The 14,447-nt window shown below is 37.8% G+C and overlaps 1 protein-coding gene across 4 annotated transcripts in view; it reads left to right on the top strand.

Moving 5' to 3' along the window:
* The window catches only part of LOC121429586 (run domain Beclin-1-interacting and cysteine-rich domain-containing protein-like), a 45,331-nt gene that overhangs the window by 16,783 nt on the left and 14,101 nt on the right, over nucleotides 1-14,447 (top strand). For 3 of the 4 annotated variants that reach the window (XM_041626690.1, XM_041626691.1, XM_041626693.1), the window contains 4 exons: nucleotides 7,836-7,945; nucleotides 9,038-9,242; nucleotides 11,784-11,846; nucleotides 13,593-13,706. In XM_041626690.1, coding sequence (XP_041482624.1) covers nucleotides 7,836-7,945; nucleotides 9,038-9,242; nucleotides 11,784-11,846; nucleotides 13,593-13,706 — 492 coding nt within the window. The remainder of the gene's footprint in view (nucleotides 1-7,835; nucleotides 7,946-9,037; nucleotides 9,243-11,783; nucleotides 11,847-13,592; nucleotides 13,707-14,447) is intronic. The other variant, XM_041626692.1, reaches the window with a different exon arrangement.

Here is a 14,447-nt window from a genome sequence, read left to right on the forward strand (position 1 = left end):
ACTCATACATGTATGTCTAGTCATGTGGTGATATTGTCTATTCATGTCTTGTTGCGGAAAGAGTGCACACAGATCTTGGCATTACAAAAGAAATATAAACTACATTTTAAGAACATGCGCAGTGAAACAAGGAAATATCAAGTGCTGGAGAATCATGATAAAATGAAACCATTAGTGACTTTTATAGTTTGTCTTCATATTACACATCCATTGAATTTCATCTCTTTATTTCCAAACAACTTTTCCATTCGTTCATGAAGCTGTACACGTGGGTCTCATTCATGTATATCTTTCTCTTTGGACACTGAGCCTTGTCTGTGCCGCAGCATACATATAATAATGAACTGAAATAAGTTTCGTTGGTTGTTCATTCCAAACATGCCCAATTTTGTGTAAAAGAAAATAGTTTGGCTGGAACTAATGTTGTAACCCGCAAGTAAAAACCCGAACCGTACCGTCCCGTATAATCCAATAATTTGCAAGCGGGACCCGCTGACCCGTCGGGTTTTAACCCGCAAGTCAATTTATCTTTGAAAAATGAAAAACATTATTTCTGCAATCCCCACACTATACAGGCTCAAATCAGGAAAATATATGTCTACTACTACCTAGCCTAGAGTGAATTTACTTACAATTTGCAAATTCGCCTTTTATTCCTGAGATAAAATGTTTTTTGGGTGACTTTGTACCACGAAATGGGTCCGCTCTGATCTCGAAATTGAAAGCATTACGCAATTAACGCCTCGGATCGGAGCTAGCGAGCCGCAGCTCAGCGCGCTAGCTAGCTAGCCCAGGCTGCCCAGCAAGGATCGGCAGACGGCAATGTTGTTTTTCAGTCCAGGTCGGTCGACAATGCGACTCACAACAATCATAATTACAATATTCAATTCCATGGGACCTCGTCTATAAAGTAATCAAAATTGCAATAAATACCTGGATAATGATACAGTCAAGTTTTTCTTCTCGTTTATCTCTATATTATTTCCTTCTGTTTTTGTATTTCATTCGATAATATGGCCGCTAAAACTCGATGTTCAGTTTCCCGTCGCCCGCGGTATGAAATTTGGCCCGCGTTTGAAAATCAATTTTCAAAATAAACTATTTGGATATCTAGATTCAAAACTGATTTAAAACATTAATATAAGCTTTTCAGTAAGACAATTACTTGTATATCTTGTAAATACCTGCAAATCTTTTCTTTATTTCTTTTTTTGTGAATGGAATGACGCTGCATGCTCAACCATACCTCGAGGGATGTTCGTCAGGCTCCACTCAACAACCGTAGAAGTGGTGGAGCCTGCACGAACATCGCTCGAGGTATGGTTGAGCCAGGGAAGTGCCTGGTTGAGCTACCTCAATAAATCCCAAAGTCTAGTAACCTCGCGTTGGTGAGTTATCATACGGCCTAGTACTCATCCAAAATAACTTATCTTATTTGCTAATTATTACTTAAAAATCATTTGTTTTATTTTTCCAGGGGATGAGTTAAATATCAGACAAAAAAATCATCAAAGCTCAATCTGTAACAAGGCCGACGGGAGACTCACCCACGTACGCATTGGCGCTTGTGCTAGCTAGTCTGAGCTCTGTCTCTCTGCCAGAGCTCTGGGGGACAATTCGCTCTGTAAAGGCCTCAATGATGGTGATTTTCTGATTCAGACAGAGTTTATATTTCGGGTATATTTTTCAAAACTGCCAATGAAGTTTGATGATTTCTTCATTGTCATGTATATTTAAGTTATTAATGAGTTCATTCTCACCAAATTTAGACTCCCCCATAGAGAAATACAATTTTCGTGGAGATCTGCATTTTCAAAGAACTTCAGGAAAAGTAAGGGTATGTGGGCCTTTATTACATGGCCAAGTACTGGAATTAGATGGAGTAAAATTTAGATATTAAATTCATTTATATCAAGTTCAACTCACAGTCTCACCCACACAAACACACCCACATCCAAGATTTAAAAATCATACAATATTAAACAACAAGTCATAATTAATTTAATAAGTGAACAGGTATTCCTCAAAATACAAAAACGTAGCATTTGAAAAGAGCCCCTGAAATATTGCAAAAAAAAATGAAAATGGAGCCCCCCCCAAAAAATGATTAATTTTTCCCTGGCTTCAAGTTCCACAGAATAAAGTGCGTTAAAAGGTTACAAAAGGTCAAACTTTCATCTTCTGAAAAATAATGAATAATGAAATCGGTTCCTCATTATGAGCTGGAAAAAATGGGACGGGAAACTCAACATCGAGTTTCATTGGCCCATGCGGTTGCTTTTGACTGCGCTGCATGCACGCACTTGCACTGGCCTTTGAAAGAGAGCAACTCGATGTATTTATCATGTTGAACTGTCTCAGACTCAGTCCTGTTCACTATTCACAAGACAAAAATACGCCGGCATTTTTAAAAGGAAATATCTACGTCTCTAAAAGAATCTGCCACGTAAGAAGCACATGATCTTAACTCAATTTTCACTGTGAATGTTTTTATTATGCGTCGTTTATTCTCCCTTTTTTTTCGCATGACGGTCTGCGGGTTTGAGAATGAACTCGGCCCGGCCCGCAACCCGCGATCAGAGGCATACCGGCAGGTTAACCCGTACCGCAACGGGTGCGGGTTACAACATTATTGAAATCGCTCTTTGGGCAATTTTAAACTATTTTGGACTCAGTGATCTTGACGACATGTAGATCGATTGTAACAAGGCTATTACCGTACTGTAGCTTGCAGCTAAACCATGGATTTTAAGTATGCAAGTGAGTGAGGTATCAAGACTTTTCATCAATAGTTTTATTTCGTAGATGTGGGCTTTGACTCCAGGTTGGACTGATCACATGAAATTTGTCACATATTGATAGCATTTATATAAAGAGGGCACAGTTTGCAAAATATATACATGTAAAAACTGTATGTTAATTATAGCTCATTATGCTAATTACAATGATTATGATGATTGTGTTAAAATACTTAGAAATAAAAGCAGTTGTCATGAATCATTTCCTTTTGAAAGGAACCCTTAGAAAATAGAGAGAGGAAACAAATTTATATAGATAGTGAAGCCCAATAGGAAAGAGAGTGATGTGGGAAAGAAAGGGTGAGCAATTGTTAAAAGCAAGCGTTACAGACCAAGTACAAGAGAAATAAAGAGAGAAAAAGAGGGGGGAGAGTGGGGGAGAAGACCTCATGCTGAAGTGACTGTTGAATGCTGATTTGGAAATCTTAATACCACAGGTACACCTGCAGGTCGTTGGTCTTTTAAAATGTAGATGATCATTCAGATGTCATTTTGACAGGGTTTCAGCACAAACAAAATATCTGTTCAAAACGGGTTTGAATTTTGACAAAACACATGAAAAAATGCATTGCCGTCGGCTCCCATGGAGTTTGCACTGGCACTAGCACATCAATTCAGACAACTTGAAATTTATGAATTCTGACACTGTTCTTGCAGTTATGTTTTTGTAGCGTTAAAGGACAAGTCCACCTGTACTATAAAGATGATTTGCATGAAAAGAGAAAAATCCAACACTTAAAATTTAATCAAGATTTGCTGTAAAATCAATGCAGCCTCGAAAGCAGTATAGGGTTCTGACTTGGCTCAAGTCTTCCTCCAGTAACAGCCAGAACACCTTCTTTGAGTGATTCCAGCATCACCTCATTGCGCCTTTGGGTTTTACCCTCTAACAGTGCCATGTCTACGACAACAATTAAGAAAATTATGTAGCACAAACATACTATCATTTCAATACATTTTTGATATGGTGTTTATGATCAAAGTACATGTATACACAAATGCTACCATGCTTTTAGTTTGTGTGGGTGTGTTTGTTGTAGTTTTGGGGAGTGTGATTACAGGTTTTATATTACAATTCATTTACCTTATAAATACCTAATTACAGTAAATTATAAATTACCAATTACAGATAATTACAGTACATATACATTCATTATGCTTAACAGTTAATATCTGACATGCTAACGATGCAAAATATGACTGATTTACCTAATGGGATGATCCAGTCAGTATTCCGATAGTGTCCATGGATGGAAACTATTTGCCTGTATGGTCTTGGTGTTCTTCGGAATGTCCCATCAAAGAATAGGACCTCGCACTCTTGTAATTAATGCAGTCAGTTCTTCATCTGTAGCAAAGACCACAATGCCTTCCTGGTTATTAAGGTACACCTTCCGTCTCTCCCCATTCCAACTTTCAGCCCATACTCCTTCAATTTGGATATCACTAATCCTTCTTGGGATCGGTGGACATAGGGATGCACGTACCCTCTGCAGTTGACTACGTCTCTGTAAAAGATGGAACTTCTCTTGTATTAATGTGGCCGAGGTTGAGCATAATGTCTTAAGCTCTCCTCATGGTCAGTTTTGGATCCTGGCGAATAACGTCTGCTGCCTCATCAATAAACTGTCGGCGGCGTACTATATAGTCTTGAATTTTATGATACATATGCTGTAGGCCTACAATGTACAAATACATTCCAATTTATGATCAGTCTGGTATACCTTATATTATCCACTATTACATATTTCATATCGTGATACACAATATTTTTTAGAAGTAATCTATCTGCCATGTAATACTCAAAGGATCCCCGAATATGGACCAGTGGTAGATAGCCAATGGATATTATTTGCGAACACAGTCCCTCAGTTCCTCATTCCGTCTGTATGGTACTTGCAATTTCCAAGATCCTGTACATGTATTTTCCTGTAGAGGCTGCTACAGAAGTGGAAGTAGCACCCATGTGGCCTTGCCAGGGGAAATGCTGCCCTGATTGCCAACATCAATGCAACATGGAATTCAGTCAAGGGTTTGACTTGGCTCAAGCCTTCTTCCAGTATTAATCAGCCAGAACACCATCTTTGAGTGCTTCCAGCATCACCTCACAGTGCCTTTGGGTTTTACCCTCTAACAGTGCCATACCTACTACAGACAACAATTAAAAAAAAGAAATTATGTAGCACAAACATACTATCTTTTCAATACTTTTTTATTATGGTCATCATGATCTAAGTATACAAAAGTGCTAGATTGCTTTTAGTTTGTATGTGTGGATGTGTTTGTTTGTTGTGGTTTTGGGGAGTGTGATTACAAGTTGATTACATTTCATTCCACATTAATGCCTTAGATAATTACAGTACATTTATTATGTTATATGCAGCTTAACAGTTAATATCTGACATGCCAAAGATGCAAAATATGACTGATTTTATGGGATGATCCAGTCAGTATTCCGATAGTGTCCATGGATGGAAACTATTTGCCCGTATGGTCTCGGAGTTGTTCAGAGTGTCCCATCAAAGAATAGGACCTCGCAATCTTGTAGTGCAATCAGCTCTTCATCTGTAACAAAGACCACAATGCCTTCCTGGTTATTAAGGTACAGCTTTGCCTTTCCTTGTACCAACTTTCAGCCCATACTCCTTCAATTTGGATATCACTAATCCTCCTTGGAACGGGTGGACATAGGGATACACTTCCCTCTGCAGTTGACCACGAATCTCTTTAAAAGAAGGAAATTCTAATTGGTTAATATGGCTGAGGTCGATCACAATACCAGTGTCGGATCCTGGCGAATAATGTCTGCTGCCTCATCAGTAAACTGTTGGCGGCGTACGTATGTAGTCTTGAATGTTATGATAAATTCATGTATGCTGTACAGTGTACATATGTACAGTACGGTGTGAGATATCTCATTCCTACTTATGATCAGTCTTTTATACCTTATATTGTTCACTATTACATATTTCATATCATGATACACAATGTGTGTTTATTTTGTAGAAGTAATTTATCTGCCATGTACTACTCAAAGGATACCTGAAAATGGACCAATGGACATAACTATGTGAACACAGCCCCTCAGTTCCTCATTCCACCTGTATTGTACTTTATTTTCCAAGATCCTGTACTTTCCTGTATAGGCTGCTACAGAAGTGAAAGTAGCAGCCATGTGGCCTTGCCTGGGCAAATACTGCCCTGATTGCCATTATCAATGCAGCCTTGAAATCAGTAAGGATTTGACTTGGCTCGAGTCTTCTTTCAGTAACAGCTAGAACACTATCTTTGAGTGCTTCCAGCATCACCTCGTAGTGCCTTTGGGTTTTACCCTCTAACAATGCCATACCTACATGAAAGTCAACAAGTGAAAAAAAAAAATTCTATGTATAGCACAAACATACTATATTTACAATACATTTTCAATATAGTGATTATGATCAAAGTATACACACGTGCTACGGTGCTAGCATGCTTTTAGTTTGTATGTATGTGTGGGTGTTTTTTGTGGTTATACGGAATGTGATTACAGGTTTATTACATTTCATTACCACATTACCTGCCTAAGATAATTACAGTGCATTCATTGTATATGCGGCTTAACAGTTAATATCTGACATGCCAAAGGTGCAAAATATGACTGATTGTATGGGATGTTCCAGTCAGTATTCCGATAGTGTCCATGGATGGAGACTATTTGCGCGTACGGTCTTGGTGTTGTTCGGAGTTTCCCATCAAAGAATAGGAGCTCGCACTCTTGTAGTGCAATCAGCTCTTCATCTGTAGCATAGACCACGATGCCTTCCTGGTCATTAAGGTACAGCTTCTCCTTTACCAACTTTCAGCCCACACTCCTTCGATTTGGATATCACTAATCCTCCTTGAGATAGGTGGACATAGGGATACACGTACTCTTAGTAGTTGACTACCAATCTCTGTAAAAGATGGAACTTCTCTTGTATTAATATGGCCGAGGTCGAGCACAATTTCATACGCTCTCCTTCTGGTCATTGTCGGATCCTGGCGGAAAACGTCTTCTGCCTCATCAATAAACTGTCGGCGGCGGCGTTCATGTAGTCGTGAATGTTATGATAAATTTGCTGTAGTGTACATATCCATGTACACATATATGAGATATCTCATTCCAACTTATGATCAATCTGTTATACCTTAGTATATCATTCGGAAACATATTTCATATCATGATACACAATATAGATCTACACGTTTATTTTTTAAAGTTATTTTTCTACCAAGCGATTGTCAACAAGTCTAAAAGAGCATCACATAATAAATTGGCGATATGGATTACTGTCTTTGCAAATATCCTGTCGTATATCTAGGCCCTATTAAAAGCCTTTATCTCTTCTCCCAACATAATGTAGTCAAACCTATCTTTATAGTGGTCACCGGCCTATAATTACCACCAAAATCATCTCCCATATGAAAGATACATACAGTGTGTGTGAAAGAACCTGTCTATAAAGGACACCTGTTCACTACAGTAGCCACCTTTACTGTTTCCCATTGGTGGCCTTATAGTGGATGGGTTTAACAGTGTACATATGCTATTAATTCATTTATACTTACTACAGACAACTGGATTAGTACCCCCCCCCCCACCCCTGTTTTGTCGTGTGTACTTACCTTCCTCTACCCTACTCTAGTTAGTTGTTCTTTTTTATGTTATTACTGTATATATATGTATATATACTTTTTTTTCTTGCTTCTTATATGCTTTTTTTTTCAATGCAGACGTTTAATTATATTGTGTCATACATATTTTGTTGTTGTATCAAAGGTGATCTGTGCTTAACAAGCGTTGCTTCTATACAGACCACCTCTTTCCCATATTTTCGATATATTTTTAGCTCATTGTCCATAAGCTTTTATTCCTGTTGTGTTTTTTCTTTTAACCTTATTGATATCGTACATGTATGCATTGTATTTTGGTTGTGGAAAGAAATAAATGAACTTGAACTTGATCTTATAGAATGCTATTAAACAATGTTGAATATTTTGTATACCAATTTACAGGTAGTGCCTCTCCCGCGTGCGATGGGTATTTCCCCCAACCGAGTCAGGGAGAATCCCTCTTTACATTCCTCTCATCGCAAGACTTTGCTACCTGTCCTGAAGTTGATAAGGTATGTTCACTGTAATAATAATAATAACAACAACAACAATAATGATAATGATATTGTCAATGATTTGAGGCGCCGATTATCTAATTGCCTCTTCAATGGCGCACTATATATTAACCCGGCTTAACTTGGTGCATCCAAGGAATTCATCCTGCTGGGTACCCATTCACCTCACCTGGGTTGAGTGCAGCATAATATGGTTAAATTTCTTGCTGAAGGAATTTTGTGCCATGGCTGGGATTCGAACCCACGTCCCCTAGCCCACGACGCCACCTGTACATTTATATTGAGACTTGAGCCATTAGGTTTTATTCGAAAATACATTAGGAGGGGAATTCAACCTTGGTCATAAAATGCGTGAGAGAGGAAAAACGGATGGAAGAAAGTTTGAAAGGAATCAGACAAACATTCAGAAAGTCATGACTGTTTTAAAATTGCGATCTCAAAAAGACTGTACAAATTTCAAATTTGCAATTTGGTATTTAAAGTAAATTATTGCAAGTGGTAGGGACAACTTTCCCACAGGTCATGTACTTCATTATCAGGGATTAGTGGTTTTCTGCAAAGTGCATGTACCTAGTCCCCTGGGCAGTAAACAAAATATAATACAAGCGCATGTTGCTTCATGAGAGGAAAATCAAATCTGGAGTAAAACTTTTGTCATTTGTCTGATATTGTTCACACTTTCACCTTTCTACTTGTCTGAGTAAATTATTTTCTTCTAAAAAACAAAGTTTATTTGTGTTGGATTCCCTTTCAATCCCTTTAGTGTAAATGGGCGCCCCTAAATTACCCAAATAGGATGATTTGGGATGACCATTAATTTCTAGCTAGTGGCCTTAGGATCTTCCACAAAATATTTGAAAATGTTTGATAGTAAAACAATATCCCACATACAGAAGATTGATTATATATGCAGTTACCGCATGATTGCGTCTTGCGTTAAAGAGGTTCGTTAGCCATTGAAATAAAAGAAAATGGCCCACAAATTTAGCTATTACCTCGATATGAAAAAAAAAAATTTGCTACCCTTCTGACCAAGTACATGTACATACATGTACCACATTCTTATGCTCTGGATTTACCATTTCACAGGAGAATGCCCACTTCTGTATCTCCGAGGCCATCATCGCTGCCGTGGAGCAGATCAAATGCCGTCAGCTAACCCGACAGACTCCGTCGGACCACGAATCTGACGGGTCCGACGAGGAGATCCAGAGACTGAAGCAGAGGATCCGCCTCAGGCGTACCGAGAAGCGCGAACGTAAACTACAGTGTGAACAGGACCAAAGCCCTCCTGGTAAGTTTCTGGTTGCTTTGCAACTTGGTCTCCACCCATGGCCTGTGTTCTGAACTCGGGTCTAATGTAAACTCTGGGTCCCGTCTTACAAAGAGTTACGATTGATCCGATCAATCACAACTATGGACGGCCAGCAACGTCCACATCTATTATGCATGTTTGTTCGAAATATTTTTTAGCTATGATGTATATTCATGCATTCATTGTTTTCTTGAAAATTCACTGCCCTTCTCTTTGCATACAAAGGACCTTGTGCAAATTTTTTCATAGAAAACAATTATGACAATGATGGACTTCCTTTGAGGTCCGATTGATTGGATCAATTGTAAATCTTTGTAAGATGGGCCCTGGTCTAAAGTTGTCGCTTAGCTATGGATCGCTAACCGTGACACAAATGTCTAACAGGAGAGGTCGAATTTATCAGCTCATTTGACACTCAAAACATTCATAAATATCAGGGGAAAATAACTGAAATTGTTTTCTTCATCATTACAGCATGAGGAAAGAGCAGAATAGACATAAAAAACAAATAATGTATTAAAACAAACTTTTGATACTGTTGGCTTTCCATAATTTTAGCACAGAGTTATACCATGGTCTATTAAGACCATGTTTCCTAGGTCATTGGTTATACGCCAGCTTGGCGTTTACCAGCAAAATGCTGCCCCTGCCGAGTTCCTACGGGAGTTACCTTAAAGAGAAGATAAACCAGACTTCAGAATACGAGCTATCTTGTCTACTTTCCGTTCGATATCGATATCATCCCATACGATTTAATCCTATCACGTCTACAACTATTTTGTCTACCGTTTGGTCTTATTGCCATTTAGCCCATTAGCCCATTTTGTATAATTTTCATTGAGGCTAAACTCATTTTGTCTCATTAGAGGTTTCAATTGTATTAAAAGCATGGACTATGCAGGTTTTGTTGTACTTGAATACACAATATTTTATCGTATACTTTTTAATAGAGAAGTCCTTTACAAATGCCTATTTTGGCAAAGGGGGGTAAATTCATGCTTGTTGAATAAAGTTTGATAATACAAGAAATCTGCAAAAGTCCATGGTTTTGTACCATGAATTGAAACCACCTTTGTGACTTCAGGGCCCCGTCTTACAAAGAGATACGATTGATCTCAAGCGTATGGAAATCCATCAATGTCATAATTTTTTCTACAGGAAATTTGCGGAATGTCCTTTAAACACAAAGAGAAGCATACTGAATTGTCAAGAAAACAGTGAATGTATGAATATACATCGTTTGTAGAAAATATTTTCAACAAACGTGTGTTTGCGATGTTGACATTGTTGGCTTTCCATAGTTACGATAGATCGGATTAGTTTACTCTTTGTAAGACGGGGCCCAGGCCTTTATGAACCAAATTTTTGTTTTACAAAGTAAAACAGCAATTGGACCGAATTGGGAGACAACTGAGCCATGTGGTATAGAAGTAGACCAAATTTTGTTAAGGGACAGATTTCACTTTCTCAGCTGTCAATAAGCTGTTACGATGCTCTAGTTTTTTGTCTCACCTGCGAAGCAGAGTGAGACTATAGGCGCCGCTTTTCCGACGGCGACGACGGCGGCGGCGGCGGCGGCATCAACATCAAATCTTAACCTGAGGTTAAGTTTTTGAAATGACATCATAACTTAGAAAGTATATGGACCTCGTTCATGAAACTTGGCCATAAGGTTAATCAAGTATCACTGAACATCCTGCATGAGTTTCACATCACACGATCAAGGTCAAAGGTCATGTAAGGTCAATGAACTTTGGCCATGTTGGTTTTTTTTTGTTGAACATAAGAGTAACCATGTATCACTGAACATCTTGTGTGAGTTAGAGTAGTATTCAAAGTCAGTACTGCTGCTATATTGAACCGCGTGATGCAGGTGAGACGGCCAGAGGCATTCCACTTGTTTTTCTTTTTATACTTTCTTTTTTTGCACAAAATGTGTTGTGTACCAGGCATTGGATTGTTGTTATTTTCTACATTGAAGTGAACATTCTCTTGTGTTGCTTCATTGCCTTCCATTTGTCATAACATCTACATGTACATTATTTCAATATTAATTGATTTATATTTGATAATGCCATAACAAAATTATTTATTGCGTGATTATTAAAATCTATTAAAAAGTAATTGATGATCTTTGTGGAATGTTCATGCATGCTATGCAGTAACTGTTTCAAAATTTGATTCCTTTTTAATACCAATGGCATTTTGGTGTACTGATAATTGCATTAATGTATTTGAACTTACTAAATAATTCCTTGTTTCTTTCCTTGTACATGTCATCCTTGTATACTCCGTAACTCGTCTGTGCTTTCTACATGTATATCGTTATTTCGAACTCTTTTTGTGTTTTTATTTTACTGTATATGTTCTTTGTCTCTCTTCATCACCATGTACACCCATGTCATTTTCTGTCTTTCGTATTCTCATCACTTTCCTCTTCCCCTTGTGTACATGTCATGTATTCCTCATTTTGTTGTGTGCATGTTTGTCCTGTGAAACCATTACATGTTTGATATGTAGATTGTGATATTTGGAGCCCAGAGCACGATGGCACGGATTCACCCCAATTTCTGTCCGATTCAGGTTTGTTGAATGAACGGTTTTATCCGATCCCTCATTGTCTATCCCTGTTTGGTATTGTCACATTTAGTTCCATTTGCCCTAAATTGACTTGAACATAATGGGGAAAGCGCAGTAAAAAGTTATGATATTAAAGGTCAAGTCCACCTCAGAAAATGGTTGATTTGAATCAATAAAGAAAAATCAGACAAGTACAATGTTGAAAATTTCATCAAAATCGGATATGAAATAAGAAAGTTATGACATTTCAAAGTTTCGCTTATTTTTAAAAAATGGTTATATGAACGAGCCAGTTACATCCAAATGATAGAGTGATGATGTCACTTACTCACTATTTCTTTTGTTTTTTATTGTTTGAATTATACATTATTTAAATTTTTACGAATTTGACGATTAGGACCTCCTTGCCTGAAGCACAAAATGTTAAAATAATAAAATTCCACGTGTTCAGGGAGGAATGAAACTTCATTTCACATGACAATGACGAGAAAATAAAACTATTTCATTATTATCATTTGTTTGGCGTCACCTGTGCCTGGGAGGCGAAAAGCGAACTGAATCACTATGACCCGCAGGTCTCTCCTCCCGATATAACTGATATATAATAAAATACAAAAGAAATAGTGAGTGAGTGATGTCAGCAGTTCCTCATTTGCATACCGACCGAGATGTGCATATAACTGTTTTGTGAAATGAAGCGAAACTTTAAAATGCCATAACTTTCTTATTTTACATCCGATTTTGATGAAATTTTCAGTGTTATGCTTGTTGAATTTTTCTCTTTTTATTCAAATCAAGTTTTTGTTGGGGTGGACTTGTCCTTTAATGATGATAATACTGTAGTAATTGTGATAAAAAAAATGTAATGATAATAATAACAGTGGTAATAATTATGGTAATGAACAATGTTATATAAATAATGATGATGATGATGATATTGATGATGATGATGACATTGATACCAATGAGAACAACATTGCTTGTAATAATAAGGATTTACAGTCTATTGTAATGTACTATTGCATACATATTATTACATGTATGATTGACTAACATGATGCTCATAAAGTCCTGTAAATTCTACATACCTCTAAACGGACTATTTGAATCTTTTGTGATGCCATTACTGCACCGTACATACATGTAGATATCAGTTGTTTATGAGCTTACAGGTAATGAATTACTCAGTTGTATACACACCTTGCAGTTTAACATATTTTCTTTATAACCTTTTACATGTATGTGTTTCTACTGGTTTCTTATGGAATTTTTAAAAAGTTGTATTTACATGTACATGTATGTGTTGTGTAATGTTATGCATTTACACTGGACCTGTGCATGTTTGTAAATCAAGGAACTACCCAAGATTTCATTAGATATATGTACTGTGTGTATGCGGAGTTGTATTCATGAACCTCTATATCTCCGTCTGTCTCTTTCTCTCATTCTCCCTCCCCCTCTCTCTCTTTCTTCTGTTCCCTATCTTGCCTTTTTTCCCCTCCCCCTCTCTAATTTCACACTAATAATACACACACTTTCACATGCACACACAATTTCTCTATCTGTCATTCTCTCTGATCCCCCCCCCCCCCTCTCTCTCTCTCTTCTGTTCCCTATCTTGCTCTTCTTTTTCTTTCTCCCTGTCTCTAATTTCACACTAATACAAACATATTCACACACACACACTCTGTCTCTATCTGATTCTTTCTCCACTTGTAATTATCATGTTTCTGTTTCTTGCGACCACAGAGGAATCCATGGAAGAAGCCGAGGACTTTGTAGTGACGGATACTTCTTTGGACACCAATCTGGTTGCTATGAAGACGAAAGGTCTGACTGCATCACTTGGCTCGCTTTATTCAGGTGAGAGGATCTATGATCTCTTGGTGTAGTGGTTCCGACTCTTCTTAAGCTGTTCGTAAAGTTTCGCACGACTGGAACATGTTCTTATGTCATAAATCAATTGTAAAGCGATATCACATAGCACAAGAAAGGATCACAACCAGTCGTGCGTAAAGTCATTCGTATCTTACGAGCAGCTTTATGAAACACCCACCGGGGAGTAAAACTCTTCATATGCGATGCTTTCGATCAGTTTACAAACAATCGGCAACCTTTTGCACCAATCGAATGTTAGCCAGATGTGGATTACGAGGTGTAGTGGTTCCGACACTTCTAGGCCTGGTGGTTGTTTCATAAAGCTGTTCATTAAAGTTTCGCACGACTGGAACATGTTCTTATGTCATAAATCAATTGTAAAGCGATATCACATAGCACAAGAAAGGATCACAACCAGTCGTGCGTAAAGTCATTCGTATCTTACGAGCAGCTTTATGAAACACCCACCGGGGAGTAAAACTCTTCATATGCGATGCTTTCGATCAGTTTACAAACAATCGGCAACCTTTTGCACCAATCGAATGTTAGCCAGATGTTGATTACCAATTTGAGGCATTTGATTGTCAAAAGTACATGGCTATAATTCGACAACATAATGCAAGTTAACATACAAAACTTATGCTAAATGTTATTGTATTCCCCAAACATACATGTAACTCTTTCAAAAACACTTTACCAATGGGTTCCCTTCATATGTGTTCTTTG

This window comes from Lytechinus variegatus, chromosome 16, assembly GCF_018143015.1.
Source record: "Lytechinus variegatus isolate NC3 chromosome 16, Lvar_3.0, whole genome shotgun sequence".
In the NCBI taxonomy this organism is placed as follows: domain Eukaryota; kingdom Metazoa; phylum Echinodermata; class Echinoidea; order Temnopleuroida; family Toxopneustidae; genus Lytechinus; species Lytechinus variegatus.